Here is a 16,642-nt window from a genome sequence, read left to right as displayed (position 1 = left end):
TACGATGGGGCAAGTGATTGTAGGTATCCCCTTTATTCAAGAGCCCAATGGTTGAGGGGTAGTAACTGTTCTTGAACCTGGTGGTGCAAGTCCTAAACTTTTTGTACCTTCTTTCTGATGGAAGCAGTGAGAAGAGAGCATGACCTGGGTGGTGGGGATCTTCGCTGATGGATGCTATTTTCCTTCGACAGCATTTCATGTAGATGTACTCAATGGTTGGGAGATTTACCGTGATGTACTGGGCTGAATCCTACCTTTAGTAGGATTTTCCATTCAAACACATTGGTGTTCCCATACCAGGTCATGATGCAACCAGTCAATATACTCTACACTATATGTACATCTATAGAAGTTTGTCAAAGTTTTAAATGTCATACTGAATCTCGACAAACTCCTTAGGAAGTAGAGGTGCTGCTGTGCTTTCTTGCAATTATATTTATATGATGGATACAGATCTTCTGAAATAGTAACACTGAGGAATTTGAAGCTGCTAACCCTCTCCATCTCTGATCCTCAGAAGAGGACTGGCTCATGAACCTCCAGTTTCCCTCTCGTGAAGTCTATAATCAGTTCTTTGGTCTTGTTGACATTGAGTGAGAGGTTGTTGTTATGACGCCACTCAACCAAATTTTCAACCTCCCTCCTATAAGCTGATTGATCACCACCTTTGATTCAGCCCACAACAGTGGTGTCATCATCAAACTTGAGTAAGGTATTAAAGCTGTACTTAGCCACTCAGGCTTAGGTGTAATGTGAGTAGAACAGGGGCTAAGCACACAGCCCTATGGTACAGCTGTGCTGATGGGGATCATGGAGAAGATGTTGTTGCCAATCCGAATTGACCGGTTTCTACAAGTGAGTAAATCCAGGATCTAGTTGTACAAGGAGGTATTGAGGACAAAGTCTTGGAGCTTATTGAATAGTTTTGAGGGGATGATGGCATTGAATGTTGAGTTGTAGTTGATAACGAGCATGCTGATTTATGCATCGTTGCTGTTCTGATGTTCCAGGGTTGATTGAAGAGCCAATGGGATGGTATCTGCTGTGTATCTGTTGCTCTGGTAGGCAAACTGGAGCAAATCTAAGTCGCCTCTCAGGCAGGAGCGGACATGTTTCATCAATACTGTAGATGGAAGTGCAACTGGGCAGTAGTCATTGTGATAGGTTACCACACTCTTCTTGGGCACTGGTATAACTGAAGTCTGCTTGAAGCAGGTGGGTACCACACACTGCTGAAGTGAAAGGTTAAAGACCTTAGTGAACTCACCAGCCTTTCAAGCTCCATTCAATCTACCAACTCTTTCTGTGCCCAACCTTTGGCCACAAAATGGAAAGGGAAGGGTTACATGGGTCATGATGCTTAACTCAGCCTCTTTATCACATCTACTCGTCTCTTAATTTAAATTTAGCACTTTGGTAACATTATCTACAATAACTTTGTGGCTCAGGATTGTTATCTTCAGTAACTTTATGGCCGGTGAAAATTATCTGCAGTAACTCTGTGGTCCAGGAAGAAGCTGTGCAGGTTGACTCTGTGGTTAAGAACGCGCACGGTGTATTGGCCTTCATCAATTGTGGAACTGAATTTAGGAGCTGAGAGGTAATGTTGCAGCTATATAGGACCCTGGTCAGACCCCACTTGGAGTACTGTGTTCAGTTCTGGTTGCCTCACTACAGGAAGGATGTGGAAGCCATAGAAAGGGTGCAGAGGAGATTTACAAGGATGTTGCCTGGGTTGGGGAGCATGCCTTATGAGAATAGGTTGAGTGAACTTGGCCTTTTCTCCTTGGAGTGATGGAGGATTAGAGGTGACCTGATAGAGGTGTATAAGATGATGAGAGGCATTGATCGTGTGGATAGTCAGAGGCTTTTTCCCAGGGCTGAAATGGTTGCTACAAGAGGACACAAGGTTTAAGGTGCTGGGGGGTAGGAACAGAGGAGATATCAGGGGTAAGTTTTTTATGTGAAGAGTGGTGAGTGCATGGAATGGGCTGCCAGCAATGGTGGTGGAGGCGGATACGATAAGGTCTTTTAAGAAACTTTTGGATAGCTACATGGCGCTTAGAAATAAGCCTAGTAATTTCTAATGTAGGGACATGTTCAGCACAACTTTGTGGGCTGATGGGCCTGTATTGTGCTGTAGGTTTTCTATGTTTCTATGGAGAGGGGGTGCCTGCTGAAAGGGCAACAATTTGCACTCCATATCATACTGCCCCAACTTGCTTATCAACTAAACATTAAACAGCTGGGTCGCAACATGCATTTTGGAGTTAGTAATCACAACTCCATCTCCTTTACCATAGCCCTGGAGAGGGTTAGGAGCTGACAATTTGGGAAACATTTAATTGGGGTAGGGGAAAATATGATGCAGAAACTTGGGAACATAAATAGGGATCAGACGTTCTCAAGGAAATGCACAGCAGAAATGTGGCAAATGTTCAGGGAACATTTGCATGGCATTCTGCATAAGTATGTTCCATTGAGGCAGGGAAAGAACGGTAGGGTAAAAGAACCATGGTGTTCAAAGTATGTAGAAAATCTAGTTAAGAAGAAAAGCTTACAAAAGGTTCAAGAAACTAAGTACTGTTAGAGCTCTAGAAAATTACAAGGGTGCCAGGAAGGAGCTCGAGAATGAAATTAGGAGATCTAGAAGGGGCCATGAGAAGGCCTTGTGAGAAGGATTAAGGATTAAGGGAAACCTCCAAGGTATTCTACAAGTATGTGAAGAGTGAGAGGTTTAGCTGTGTGATAATAGGATGAACCAAAGTGCAATAGTGGAAATATGTGCATGGAGCTGGAGGAAGTAGCAAAGGTACTTAATAAATACTTTGCTTCAGTATTCACCAGTGAAAAGGACCTTGGCAATTGTGGAGGTGACTTACAACGGACTTGAACACTTGAGTGTATAGAAAGAGGATGTACTGGAGCTGTTGAAAGGTATTATGTTAGATAAGACACCAGGACCAGACAAGATATACCCCAGGCTACTGTGGGAAGCGAGGAAGGACATTACTGAGACTTTGGTGATGATCTTTGCATCATCAATAGGGATAGGAGAAGTACCAGAGGATTGGAAGGTTGGAAGTGTTGTTACCTTCTTCAAGAAAGGGAGTAGAGATAACCCAGGAAATTATAGACCAGTGAGTCTTAAGTTAGTGGTGGGAAAGTTGTTGGAGAAGATCCTGAGTGGCAGGATTTATGAGCATTTAGAGAGACATAATTTGGTAAGGGATTGTTAGACAATAGACAATTGGTGCAGGAGTAGGCCATTTGGCCCTTCGAGCCAGCACCGCCATTCAATGTGATCATGGCTGTTCATCCACAATCAGTACTCCGTTCCTGCCTTCTCCCCATATCCCTTGACTTCACTATCTTTAACTCTATCTAACTCTTTCTTGAAAGCATCCAGAGAACTGGCCTCCACTGCCTTCTGAAGCAGAGCATTCCATACATCCACAACTCTGGGTAAAAAAGTTCTTCCTGAACTCTGTTCTAAATGACCTACACCTTATTCTTAAACTGTGGCCTCTGGTTCTGGACTCTCCCAACATCGGGAACATGTTTCCTGCCTCTAGCGTGTCCAATCCCTTAATCATCTTATATGTTTCAATCAGATCCCCTCTCATCCTTCTAAATTACAGTGTATGGCTTTGTCAAGGGCAGACCATGTCTCAGGAGCCTAATTGAATTTTTTGAGGAGGTAACAAAACACGTTGATGTAAGTAGAGTAGTGGATGTAGTGTATATGGATTTCAGTACAACAGTTGATATGGCTCATGCAAGGCTCCTTTAGGAAGTATTGAGGCATGGGATCCAAGGAGACCTTGCTCTGTGGATCCAGAATTGGCTTGCCCACAGAAGGCAAAGTGTGGTTGTAGATGGTTCATTTTCTGCATGGAGGATGGTGACCAGTGGTGTTCTGCAGGGATCTGTTCTGGGATCCCTCCTCTTTGTGATTCTTATAAATGACCTAGATGAGGAAGTAGAAGGGTGGGTTAGTAATTTTGCTGATGACACAAAGGTTGGGAGTCTTGTTGATAGGCTGCAGGATTGTCAAAAGTTACAGCAGAACATCGATAGGATGCAGAACTGGGTTGAGAAGTGGCAGATGGAGTTCAACCCAGATAAGTGTGAAGTGGTTCATTGCGGTAGGTCAAATTTTAAGACAGAATATAATATTAATGGTAAGACTCTTGGCAGTGGGGAGGTTCAGCAAGATCTTGGGGTCCGTGTCCATAAGGCACTCAAAGATACCGCACAGGGTGATAGTGTTGTTAAGAAGGCGTGTGGTGTGATGGCCTTCATCAACTGTGGGATTGAGTTCAAGAGCCGTGAGGCAATGTTAAACTATATAAGACAGTGATCAGACCCCACTTGAAGTACTGTGATCAGTTCTGATCACCTCTCTACAGGAAGGATGTGGATATTATCGAGAGAGTGCAGAGGAGATTTACAAGGATTGGGCCTAGATTAGACAGCGTACCTTATGAAAATAGGTTAAGTGAACTTGGTCTTTTCTTCTTGGAGCGACTGACGATGAGAGGTGACATGAGAGAGGTGTATAAGATGATGGGGGCATTGATCGTGTCGATAGCCAGAGGCTTTTTTCCAGGGCTCAGATGGCTAACACGAGGGGACATAGTTTTACGGTGCTTGGAAGTAGGTACAAGCGGGATGTCAGAGGTAAGTTTTTCACACAGAGAGTAGTGGGTGTGTGTAATGCACTGCCAGTGATATTGGTGGAAGTGGATACATTAGGGTCTTTTAAGAGCCTCTTAGATGGGTACAGGGAGTTTAGAAAAATAGAGGGCTATGTGGCAGGGAAATTCTAGGCTGTTTCTAGAGTAGGTTACATGGTTGACACAAATTTGTGGGCCGAAGGGCTTGTAATGTGCTGTAGATTTCTATGTTTCCATAAGATCCACGGTTGAAAACAACCAACCTGTGCAACTTCATTTCCCATTCTCTCAAAATTTGAGAATCCTTATTTTGTCTCATAAAATATTGTAATCTCTATTTCTAGACATAGTTTGATGCTTGCTTCCTTTTTTCTGTATGTTTGTTTCCCTGTACTAGATATATTATGCATTGCACTCCCCACCCTCGATTCCATCTCCTTCTTGGGCTTCTCCTGCTCTTTCAGAAAAGTATAGTGGATGCATGAAAAAAGTCTTCACTTATTTTTCACTTCCTCTGCTTCCCATCTTATTTACAATTGTCAAAATCTCTCTTAATTATTATTAGCTTATATGCTTAGCAAGTCGGGCAACAGTGGAGAGACAATCAGAATTCACACAGAAGCCTATTGTCTTTCAGAAGACTGGGAAAAATCAGACATAAAAGCATCTTTAAATTAGAGAGTAAGATGGGAGTGGTAGCAAGAACAAAAGGGAAAGTCTAAGAGTGGGATGGAATTTAGGAGAAATTAAATGGAACAATTGATAGTGGTATCAGTTGGTGTTGGAAGTTAATGAATAATATTTACCACTCTATTGATAGGTTTGTATTATTATCATTAGATTTCAAAATCTCCACTCCACCATTTATCCAGTCCTAGCCAGAGCTCTGTTATTATTCCTGCTAGGACACTTGTGTGCCCATTAACTATTTTTCTTGGCCATCATATGAAGCAGTGTAATGGCAATAGCAGAGGGACTGAGAGGAAGTCTGGATATTTAAGTAACTACCAATGATATTTGTACAATTCCTTTCACAAATGTATTTTCAATTCAGTTTAATGTCTAGTTAAGTATTTCATTGGAAGTATTTCCCTCCACAGTTGGCTTTGTCCACGACACAAAACAAAACCCAATTTTGACCAAGATGAAAAACATTCCATCCTACACTTGATTGTGGGTTTGTTACTGTGAGGTCTTTTTTTCGCGATAAAAATGCTTCCTCAACGTTTATCTGAGGACTGACCGGTGGTGCAGAACGTGATGCTACTGTCAGCTCCAGTCAACCTCTTCACGCTGGCCCAGTGCCTAAAGCCATGTCCAAACATTGGGTTTAATCATCTTAATACGCTCTGGGGCCTGGACCACCTCGATTTGGCTGTAACCGACCATTCCAGGATGAAGTTTTCATTTTGTCCTTTTGATCACATTGGGTTCTCCTCAGATGTTCAAATTCAACCCCCCTCCCCCCACCTCCCTGTTGGTAAATTACCTCATGTAGATATGTTGCAAGGGAATTGGTGGGAGTTAATGGGAACACAATACATGGGACAATAAGTTACAGGGAAATAAAGGAATAGCATTGCTCTGTGACCTGGCTTAGATTCGAGGGGTAAATGGCGTCCTTCTGTACGACAAACAAGTATACATTTGAAAATGCTCCAATTCATTTCTTTGCTAGCTGTTCTATTCATTTCTTGACATCTAGCCCATGTTGCCTAAAATGGAGAAAGCAGATCTGGACTGGAATTGAGAACTCCAGACACCTGAAGCAGACAGAAGCTTTGCATGGTGCAAGGAATGCACCCACTCGCCTACCACCTCCCGAATCATCTATGGAACAGTATCCTGATCACACAGTCGTCTTGTGATGAGCTCTTTGGGCTTGTGCAGAAAGCAAGAGACCACTGGGCTCCAAGGTTTTCAGAGCGCCTGAATTGGTTAGTTGTTGTTGAATGAGGATTATAACCCTTTAGAATTCCTCGATTTTTTTTCTCTCTCAAGTGACTTGCTCTTTGCAATGCGTTCTCCTGGTGCCTTCTGTTTAAGCTTGTTAAGTTTATTTTGATGGGCACAGGGATTCCATGTTACTTGTATTATTTAAGCAGACACCCGATAGGTGCTGATCGTGGGGTCCTCGTTTTGAGAATGTCACGTCTTTGTCACCTGGCCGAGCAACCAATATTCCGTTGGAATTCTTATGAATGAACTCCGGTTGCCGTGTGTACTTTGGAATCAGTCTTTCCTCCACACCTGGGTTCCAACATTGCAGTGTGCATCATGTCAGACAGTTCAGAACCCACTAAACCAGAATGGAAACAACTCATCCCATATAGCCAGAACTGCTGAAGAGGAGGAGATGGCTCTAGTCCATTTACCCTACACTGTTTTCTTCTTTGCCTTTCTTTATAGGTGTTGACTTAGCTGTGTGTTCCGTTTATTCTGTTTTATCTTTACAATGTGCAGGCTCCCTTCGGTACACCTGGAAAACTGCTCAAGCAGAACACACAAAGTTAACCTTGAGTGGCCCGCCAGTGCATTCCTTGAAGAACACATTTCGTTGCCATTGCCAAGTTACAATAACACTTGGAGACTATGTCAATGCACTTAGACAGCACAGTGAGTCAAGTCTGGAAACCTCCTCCTCTTGAGCGACTCTCTTTATTTCCGTTTTCCCTGTAACAGAAGCCGGAGTGAGGGTGCTGCTGGAATGAAAACGTAATTCATTTCAAAGATAGACATGCCTTATATAAAGCAATATTGCTTGCCATAGCGAGCCACTTCCAGGCTTTGTCATCGGTCTACCCTGACGCGGGTGACAGAGGAATCCTAATGTTAAAAATGGGTTTCGGCAAAATGATTATTTGGATTTTCCTGATGTGGATGTGTTGTGACCTACGTATGACTTGCTCACAATACCCTGAGGCTGTAAAACAGAGGAAACCGTTTTTCGAACGGTTTCGGCGTCTGGAAGAGCAGGTGGGTCCCAACAGACTTCGGAGGGTCGGAGGAATTGGTCGGTCGGGTAGCTGTACACATCAGGGTGAGAAGCGCGGTCGTTCCGATTTCTCCCGGTGGATATTTAGAATTTAAACAATTTTCGATGATCGAATGTCCTAGAACGAATTTACAGTGTTAAACTGGGATCTCTGTCAGGGTAGTCCAAGCGAATATATCCCATAAACTTCATCTGTTGCTATTTCTTGTTGTAATGCGTATTCTCCCCCACATTATTCCCACAGTTCCGCCGATTTCAAGAAATTAGCTTGACACGTTTGCAAATAATTTCTGAGAACTTCAATGCGTCTTCTAACATGGACGTTCGCCTTCAATCTCTGACAGAACAATACAATAATATCACAGCAATGGTGCAGGGCTTCCAAACGGTTACAGAAAACGACATCAGGAGCTTGAAATCATGGATCAAAAAATTACAAAAGGAAACCAGGAAGATTGACCTGAAAATGTCAACCTTAGAGAAAGTCTTCAATGAGCGAAGCAAGCAAATCTTGAAAGACAAGAAAGACCAGAACGAGATCACGTCTAACCTGACAGCCGAAGTAAAACATCAATGGAATGAAATCATCTCTTTGGCTGCGGGCAAGAAGAAACTGCGAAAGGAAGTAGAGAGTATTCAAGAAGAACTTAAGGGGCAACATATTAAGATAGCAAGGTTTCAGGAACAGATGAAGAGCGCTTTGCAGAATGACGCGCTCCCGGCCAAACCCAGTTCCGTCGATTTGTCAGAGCCGCGAGGCCCCCGTGCGAAGTCCTTTAACCAGCCGCCCAGGGGCAAGCAGCGAATGCCCAGAAAAGAAGGGTCAAGTATGTCAAAATTCTCCTAGCAATCTGGCACAGGTTCTATGTTTATAAGGCTATTTAAAGGTTTAACACGAAACAACCAAACGTCATTCTTCCCAGATTATAATTTCAGATTCTCCTTTGTTTATGTAAATCATCTTGGAATTTCCCTTAACATGTAATTGAATAGTTGTCCGCTGCAATAATTTAACCCAACCTCCCTCCAATTCCAAAGCAAAGTTAAAAAAAAAATCAAGTTAATAAATCATTCGGCTGTAGCTCTTACCCTGTTAAAGCGAAGGGGATTTGACTCTTGCATTGAGATGGTAATAGATAGATAATACTTAAATCAGGATTTTTAAAAAATCGAAAATGACATTGCTGTATATGTAAAAACAATTTGTGATTTAATCAAGGCAGCGGGTGAGGAGTGCTTATGGACAGCACGTTCTGTATCCCATTTATACAGCATTGGAACGAGTAGATGTTTCGCTATAATTGCTATACAGCGCGGACACTTTAGTACTACCCCACCCACAACACCCAACCTCAGAATAGTAATGCGTTCAAGAATCCAGCAGGCAGAATGATGAAAGGTCAGAAATAACCCAGTGTACAGTTGCTGCTAAATTACTTCCATTAAGTGTCTTGGTTAACATTCTGTAAATGCAAAAGAGTAGAAATGTAATTAAACAGGGTTTCCTCCCGCGGTCCAAAGACATACAGGTTAATAGATTAAATAGTCATTGTGAAGTGTCCTGTGATGGCGCGGATGTTCCACGCTGTATCTCTAAATAAGTAAATATATACAACTACTTTTGATCGATGGATAGTAAGTGGATAATGAGAAAATGAGGTTTACGTGGTTCGCAGTGAAAAATTAAAACTTATTTAGTAAAATGCATAAACACTTTCACCAGTCCAGTATTTATACTCAGGAAAGAAATATGCGGATCTTCGTGAACCTGTACAGGCGATTCAAATTATATGTTCAGCATCCTCAGGTGAGAAAACAAAATGATGAATGGATACCCACGAATGTGACTTGTCATTTGGAATTACTGTAGTGTTGATCACTTTGACGTCACGTGTAAGTATGCTGTGTACATTGTAGATTTTGTTTTCTGTATACAGGGAAAAATGCAGAATTATTTCACGGAGTTAAAACAAGTATAGTACTTCTGGAAATCTGAGGGCTGAGTTATGAGGAAAAGTTGTTGGCACTGGGAAATTACTCCACAGAAAAGGATGGAACGAAATGACATTTGCTAGTGATGAATAAGATTTTGTCAACTTCAGTGAAATTGAAATTGAGGTTACTCTTTTACATGGCATATCATTTTAAGAAGGTAAGACGTAGGGTGCTGCGTACCTCTGCAGGAATTGAGTCAAGAGGCATTTCATCAATGGAAGGTATTTGTTGCTCAGAAGCCACCTTTTCCTGGATCTGATTCTAAAGAAGACTCTGTTGAGTCTCTTCCACCTTCCATCAAGGTCATGGCTAATCTGCCTCTGTTATTTTCCTGTACTATTCTCAAATCTCTTATTCTTATCTTTTATGAATGAACTCTTTGACTGAATCTCCACAGCCTTCTTGGGTAGAGAATTCTGAAAATTCGCCTCCTTCAACATGGAGAAATTTCTTCTCAACTCAATCCTAAACAGCCTTCCCATCAGGGATCCAATCGCAGACCCGGTACTGTACGCAGAGTGATAGTAATTGAGTACCAAACCCCAAGGTGCAAATGAAGTTGGTGTCAAAGTTCAGGCAGAGATCAAAACATCCAGAGAAATCCAAAAACCAGAATCAGGAAACAGGCAGAGTCGCTATTCAGACGGACAGAGTACAGATACAAATGCTAGAAGGACTCAGGAAAATTCACTGGTACAACCTGGCAACAAACAGGTGAAAACACAGGACTGGAATACACTGAGCAATAAACAGAGAGGCAGATGATAGGTGGAGCAGAATGAGACACAGGTGGCAGCAATACAGGTAATAATGAGAAGCAGATGAGAGACAGAGTACTCAGTAATACAGGGGCCGGAGTAGAGCAGGAGTGGGGACAGGAGCACATGGCAATACAAAACCACAGACTGACAGCTGGGGGAAATGCACAAAAAGACAGAGATCAACTGGAGGTACTGACACTTCCTTTATTCCTAGTCTCTGAGCCTTGGTTGTAGACATTGCTGCCAGAGGAAAGACCTCCACTACATCCAGCTTGTGAAGCCTTCTTAGAATTTTGGAACTTCAGTGAGAGTTTTTGTTCTTTTAAGCTCCAGAGTTGAATGCCATTCCACTCAACTCTCCATGTGCAACAAACTTTTCCATCTCTTGAACCAAGTGTTCAGGAATTGAGTAACGAGCCAATGAGATGGCATCTGCTGTGGACTTGTTTCTCCAGTAGGCAAATTGGAGCAGATCCAAGTCACCTCACAGGCAGGAGCTGATATGTTTCATCACCAACCTCTCATATCACTGCAGTCCTTCCCTGGAAATTACATCCTTTCTCATGACAACAGATAAAAAAACACACAATACTCCAAGTGTGGCCTCATCAAGGTGAAATACAATTACAGTAAGATTCAGATCCTCTCATCATAAAGGCCGGTATACCATTTGCCTTCTAATGCTTACTGGACCTGCGAATTGATTCTTAGTGACTTGTGATCTGGACCCACTGCAATTTTCCAATCACCACAATAGGTCTATAGTTCATGTGATTTCATTGGTCCTTGGACCACCTGGACAGTGCTAATACTTATGTCAGGCTGCTGTTCATTGACTACAGCTCAACATTTAACACAAACATTCCTACAGTTCTGATCAAAAAATTCCAAAACCTGGATCTCTGTACTTCACTCTGCAACTGGATCCTTGACTTCTTCAATGGAAAACCACAGTCTGTGCGGATCAGAAATAACATTTCCACCTTGCTGATAATTGACACTGATGCACCTCAAGGATATGTGCTTAGTCCACTGCTCTACTCTGACTACGCCCACAATTGTGCGGCTAGGCACAGCTCAAATGCCATCTGTAAATTTGCTGATGACACAATTATTGTTGGCAGAAATTCAGATGGTGATGATAAGGTGTACAAGAGCAAGGCAGATCAGCTGGTTGAGTGGTGTTGCAGCAACATATTTGAACTCAATGTCAGTAAGTCCAAAGAATTAGTTGTGGACTTCAGAAATGTTAAGATGAGGGCACACACACCAGTCTTCGTCAAGGGATCGGTAGTGGAAAGGGTGAGCAGTTTCAAGTTCCTGTGTGTCAACATCTCTGAGGATCTGTATTGGGCACAACATATTGATGCAGTTGCAAAGAAGGCATGACTAGCTATATTTCATTAGGAGTTTGAGGAGATCTGGTATGTCACAAAAGACACTCAGAAATTTCTACAGATGTAACTGTGGAGAGCTTTTTAAATGGCTACATCTCTGACTGGCATGGGGGGGGGGAGGCACTGCACAGGATCAAGATAAGCTGCAGAAAGGTGTGTACTCAGTCAGCTCCATCATGGGCTCTTGCCTTCCCAGCATCCAGAACATTTTCAAGGAGTGATGCCTCAAAAAGGCAGCCTTCATTATTAAGGACCACCCCCCACCCCCATCACCCAGGACACGCCGTCTTCTCATTGCTACCATCAGAGAGGAAGTACAGGGGCCTAAAGACACACACCCAATGATTAAGGAACAGCTTCTTCTTCTCTGCCATCAGATTTCTGAGTGGACATTGAACCCATGAACACCACCTCAATATTTTTTTCTCTTTTTGCACTATTGATGTAATATAATCACATATATAACTAATTTCATGACACGTGCCAGTGATATTAAACCTGATTCTGATTCTGACTTGTGTGCAAGCACACTTGGCCTTGCTTTGCACACCAGCAATACACCAATACACATTCCCTGAGGTGCTTTATGTGGGCATACACCAGTGAAGGGCTATTAACCATTCTGTTTGTGGTACATACAAGTTGACATGTGTGTTAATAAATCAGGACTGACACAGTCAATGACACTCAGCACCATGGAGAAATCCAAATATTGCAAGGATGTCTTTAATTTCACCTTTTGCTCTTGAAACAGAATTTTGGCATGGTTCTGCAGTAGTAAAGATTAAGTAGTAAAGTTGAATTTGTCCCATTACTGAGGATTCCCATTACTGAGCTTGTCCTACTCTGCATGTCCTCAGTTAATTTTCCAAGTAATGCTGCACTCCAATTGTGCAATATGATTGGGACAAAATAACCAGGTGCTTGAAAGCAACACTTGAAATGAGGGCAACAACCTTCAGCACTTGACGCACAATTATATGCTGATTTTTAAATACTTCCTCTAAATAGCACTTGTACATGCTCTCTTTTGTCGCTGAATATGTGTACAGTTGTGCAAAGTTAAGACAGGTGTAAACCAGAATTTGGGCTTCAATTTAACAACTCTATCTCAACCAAGAATACATTCTGATTGATATTATGTGCAGTGCTGTAATTATAATATTAAGCTCAACATGAGACAAACATTCATTCCTTTGCTAATATGAATTGCTCATCAGGAATTGGTTCAGTTATCATTACTGTAATATTGTTTGTCCTCTATTTACTTTGCATTCCCGAGTTCAAGCATATAAGAGATAAATGAGAATATGTATTATAAAATCTCTCTCGGAAGTAGAATTGTATATCATCCATAAGATCCAGCACGATTTGCAAAGCTTTCTTTGTAATTTCTAAGAATTTCAGTCAAACTGTTCAAATAATGGAAAGCCACAATAAAACTTAAAATTGTCAATACTCTACAAATGGGATCAAATGGAATACATTGTACAACAATCTCTGTTACATGTCTTGAGGTGAAATATTCCATACTAGAACAATTCCTTCTATGAAAACTTTTCCTCTGATTTTTCCTCTGATAATCCAAGGACTATGCAATTTCTGAAAGATCCACAAACAGATAAAAAATCCTTCACAATTCAGCTTCTGAAATTCTTACATAATTTTGAAATTTCTATCAAAAACTCTTAAATTTGTTTACAGAATGCAACAAAATATCCCTTAAAACCAATATAAATATATACACAAAAATGCATTACTACATGATGTAAATAGTTATAACTTAACAGATGTTAGAATCATATGAAAAACTCTAAGCATCCAAGCATGTTTGGTGCCAAAGCATCAAAAGTTAGTCTGTAAAATAGGGATCAAATAACAATTGCATAAATGTTGAACAGAATGCCTTTTTGTTATTCGTACTATGCATATTTATTATTTATTTGTCTTCTTGTGTTACAGTCTGTAATGTGAAATCAATGATGCATTTTCCCAATTCTTCCATTGAAAACTATGCAAGTTTCAGCAGAGGTTTTTCAACTGGGCTCTTTGAAATGACTATCTGCTCTTGGATCAGCACCAATTCAAATTACTTGGGAACCATATTATCCTATGCCACAGAAGATAATGACAACAAATTGGTACTGCACGGCAGAAATACAAGCAAACAAAGCACTATTCATTTTGTAATTGGAGATCCAGCATTCAGGGAACTTCCTGTGATTCCACTCTTAGATGGCCACTGGCATCACGTCTGCATTATATGGTCTTCCTTTGAGGGTAGATACTGGTACTATATAGACAGACGTCTGATAGCAGCTGGATCCAAATTTCAAAAAGGATATGAGATTCCAGCTGGTGGAATACTTATAATAGGTCAGGAACAGGATAAAATGGGAGGGGAATTTGATAATACTGAGTCCTTTGTGGGAAATTTGGCTGGATTCACAGTTTGGAACCGTGCTTTGTCTCCTGGGGAAATCTCGGGCATTACTACAGGAAAGGCATTACCTGGAGGCAGAGTTTTAACTTTCAATGATATTTCCACTCTCAGTGGTGCTATTCAGCATTTTAATTGTACATGCCTAGATGATTGTTATTAAAACCAATGTATTGGATAGGGATTCATTAACAATATACAGCCTTTGTGGTCATAGGCAATGTTTACCATATGGAAATTTAATTGAATTATTTATCCCCAGCAATCTGATTTACAGTTTAAAATTAATAACTTCAGAAATCAAACAGTATTATTTGTCTAGCTTTGTGATTATAGTGGGACTATAAACAAGTACAATAAAGAAAACACTTGTGTGACATACATTAAAATAAGTTTGACATATTTGTAATGATCTTTACAAAATATAATATAGAAATATTTATAAGACCAATTATGAGGATACTGCAATTTTAATGACTAAGATAGTCTTGCAGAATCCATTTTTTGTACAATATTCATAACTTATAAATTTACTCATGTCATACTAATTTGAAAACTGATAATTAAACTTTGTTGTGTATTTCAGTACTTTATTATTATGAAGTTTCATGGATTTGTACGGTGGCTTCTTATGAAATGGTGCATTAATTATACTCATGCATTGTATTTTTGTAATATATTTTACTCATAAACTGATTTGATATCAGACAGCTGCTACCCGAATTGCATTTTCTTAATACTCAAAGCACTATAGTCAATTACAGTGATAAATTTTTGGCTGTCCATTTAAGGCAACAGAGTAATAGTCTACAATTCAGTACATGATCATTAGTGCTAGGCCACTGAAAATAAAATACAATGCTAGCATGCACAGATACAACAATTTAAAATAAACTATATGTTGAATCTGTTTCCTATAGTTGTTTTGAACTGGTTATATAAATAAAACTGTTTCCAGTTTTGAAAGCTATTGAACAGTTCAGATGAGGGCTACTAGACGAATTATTAGCTTAAGGAGCACATTCTATTAATTGGAAAATTATCCAAGAAAATTGTAGACTTGGAAGGGGGATATGTTTATGATCTAACCACTCATAAAAGATTGAGATTTCAGTGGATAGATCATAAACGTTTCCCCCTTCCAAGTCTACAATTTTCTTGCATAAACTGGGAATACCAGGAAGCTTCAGTGGAAGTTACCAAGTATAATTTTTGAAAATATATTATGGTACATGAACTTGATCTCTGTAACTTACCAATAATTACATCAATAAAAATGCTATTGGGAATTTACTTTGCTTAAACTGAAAACTAATTCAAAATTCATGAGAGGTGATGTGATAACTGATGCTTGATGAATATATTGAACATCATAGCACTTGTTACTGTTTTTCCGAAATAAAGAATTGAGATAGTAATGGCAGTCAAAAATGCCGCAGCAGTTGAGGATTTAGTGAATCATAGAAGGCACTATCTCTGGGATAATTTTATCTATTAATAATATGGATAGAAGATTGATACCAATTCCCAGGGGAGCAGTCCCATCAGTCTCAATACCCTTACTCTACTTTCTCTACACTCCTACAAAGTATTCTCACTAACATATTCCCATCAATTGCCCGTTGATTGATTTTGCTAGGGATTATTTTCAGTAGCCAATTACCATACACTTGAGATGACTGAGGAAACCAGAAGGAACCCATGCAGTCACGGAGAACATGTACATTTTGCACTGACAACTCGGCACACAAGAGATTGCAGATGCTCGAAACCGGAGCAACAACCCTGGGTTTCCACCCAAAACGCTGACAATTCCTTTTCTCCCACAGATTCTGCTCAACCCACCGAGCTATTTCAGCATGTTGTTTGTTGCTCTACACTGACAGCACCTGAGATCAGATTGCAACCCAGACCCTTGGAGGTTTGAAAGAGCAGAAAAAACAGCTGGTCACTGGACCACCCCCTCATACACCCTTTTTATAGACCCAAAACAAGTGTAGAATTGATCAGAAACATTAATTTTGTCAGGTAATGTGTTCCTAAATTTAAGAAATAAATAAAGGTATTTTGACAAAAATTATAATTGAATTGAATGATAATGTTAACTAAAATAAACCAGAGCATGTACAGATATGTAATCTTTATATTAATTAATAATATACATGTTTCATAGTTTATTTAATTGTACTAAATACAGAATAAGGTCAGTTCATTTCTTTGCAATATGACAAATAAAGAGTACTATCTTGGTAGGATACTGCCCTGTCATGTGGTTTGCCACATCTGGATAGAAACTGGGCAATGGAAAGGTGGGTGATTGACGTGAGGATTCACCAGCATCTTGTGGTGAACTACATATACCTGTCTAGACACGC

At 40.5% G+C, this 16,642-nt stretch overlaps 1 protein-coding gene across 1 annotated transcript; it reads left to right on the top strand.

Moving 5' to 3' along the window:
- Positions 1-7,461: 7,461 nt before the first annotated feature.
- ptx4 (pentraxin 4, long) lies at positions 7,462-14,975 on the top strand. The gene is made up of 3 exons (XM_073059882.1): positions 7,462-7,655; positions 7,919-8,501; positions 13,790-14,975. Exons 1-3 carry the CDS (start codon positions 7,509-7,511, stop codon positions 14,428-14,430), a joined length of 1,371 nt encoding a protein of 456 aa, XP_072915983.1. The 5' UTR covers positions 7,462-7,508; the 3' UTR covers positions 14,431-14,975.
- The last annotated feature ends 1,667 nt before the right edge of the window (positions 14,976-16,642 follow it).

This window comes from Hemitrygon akajei, chromosome 11 (genome assembly GCF_048418815.1).
Source record: "Hemitrygon akajei chromosome 11, sHemAka1.3, whole genome shotgun sequence".
In the NCBI taxonomy this organism is placed as follows: Eukaryota; Metazoa; Chordata; class Chondrichthyes; order Myliobatiformes; family Dasyatidae; genus Hemitrygon; species Hemitrygon akajei.
The sequence above is the reverse complement of the archived record's forward strand: the minus strand, read 5'-3'. Positions and strand labels throughout refer to the sequence as shown.

Coding starts and splice junctions, on each gene's coding strand:
- ptx4 (XM_073059882.1), top strand. CDS start 7,509: ATGTTAAAAATGGGTTTCGGCAAAATGATTATTTGGATTTTCCTGATG. Junction 7,656..7,918: donor TTCGGCGTCTGGAAGAGCAG/GTGGGTCCCAAC, acceptor TTATTCCCACAG/TTCCGCCGATTTCAAGAAAT. Junction 8,502..13,789: donor GCCCAGAAAAGAAGGGTCAA/GTATGTCAAAAT, acceptor CTTGTGTTACAG/TCTGTAATGTGAAATCAATG.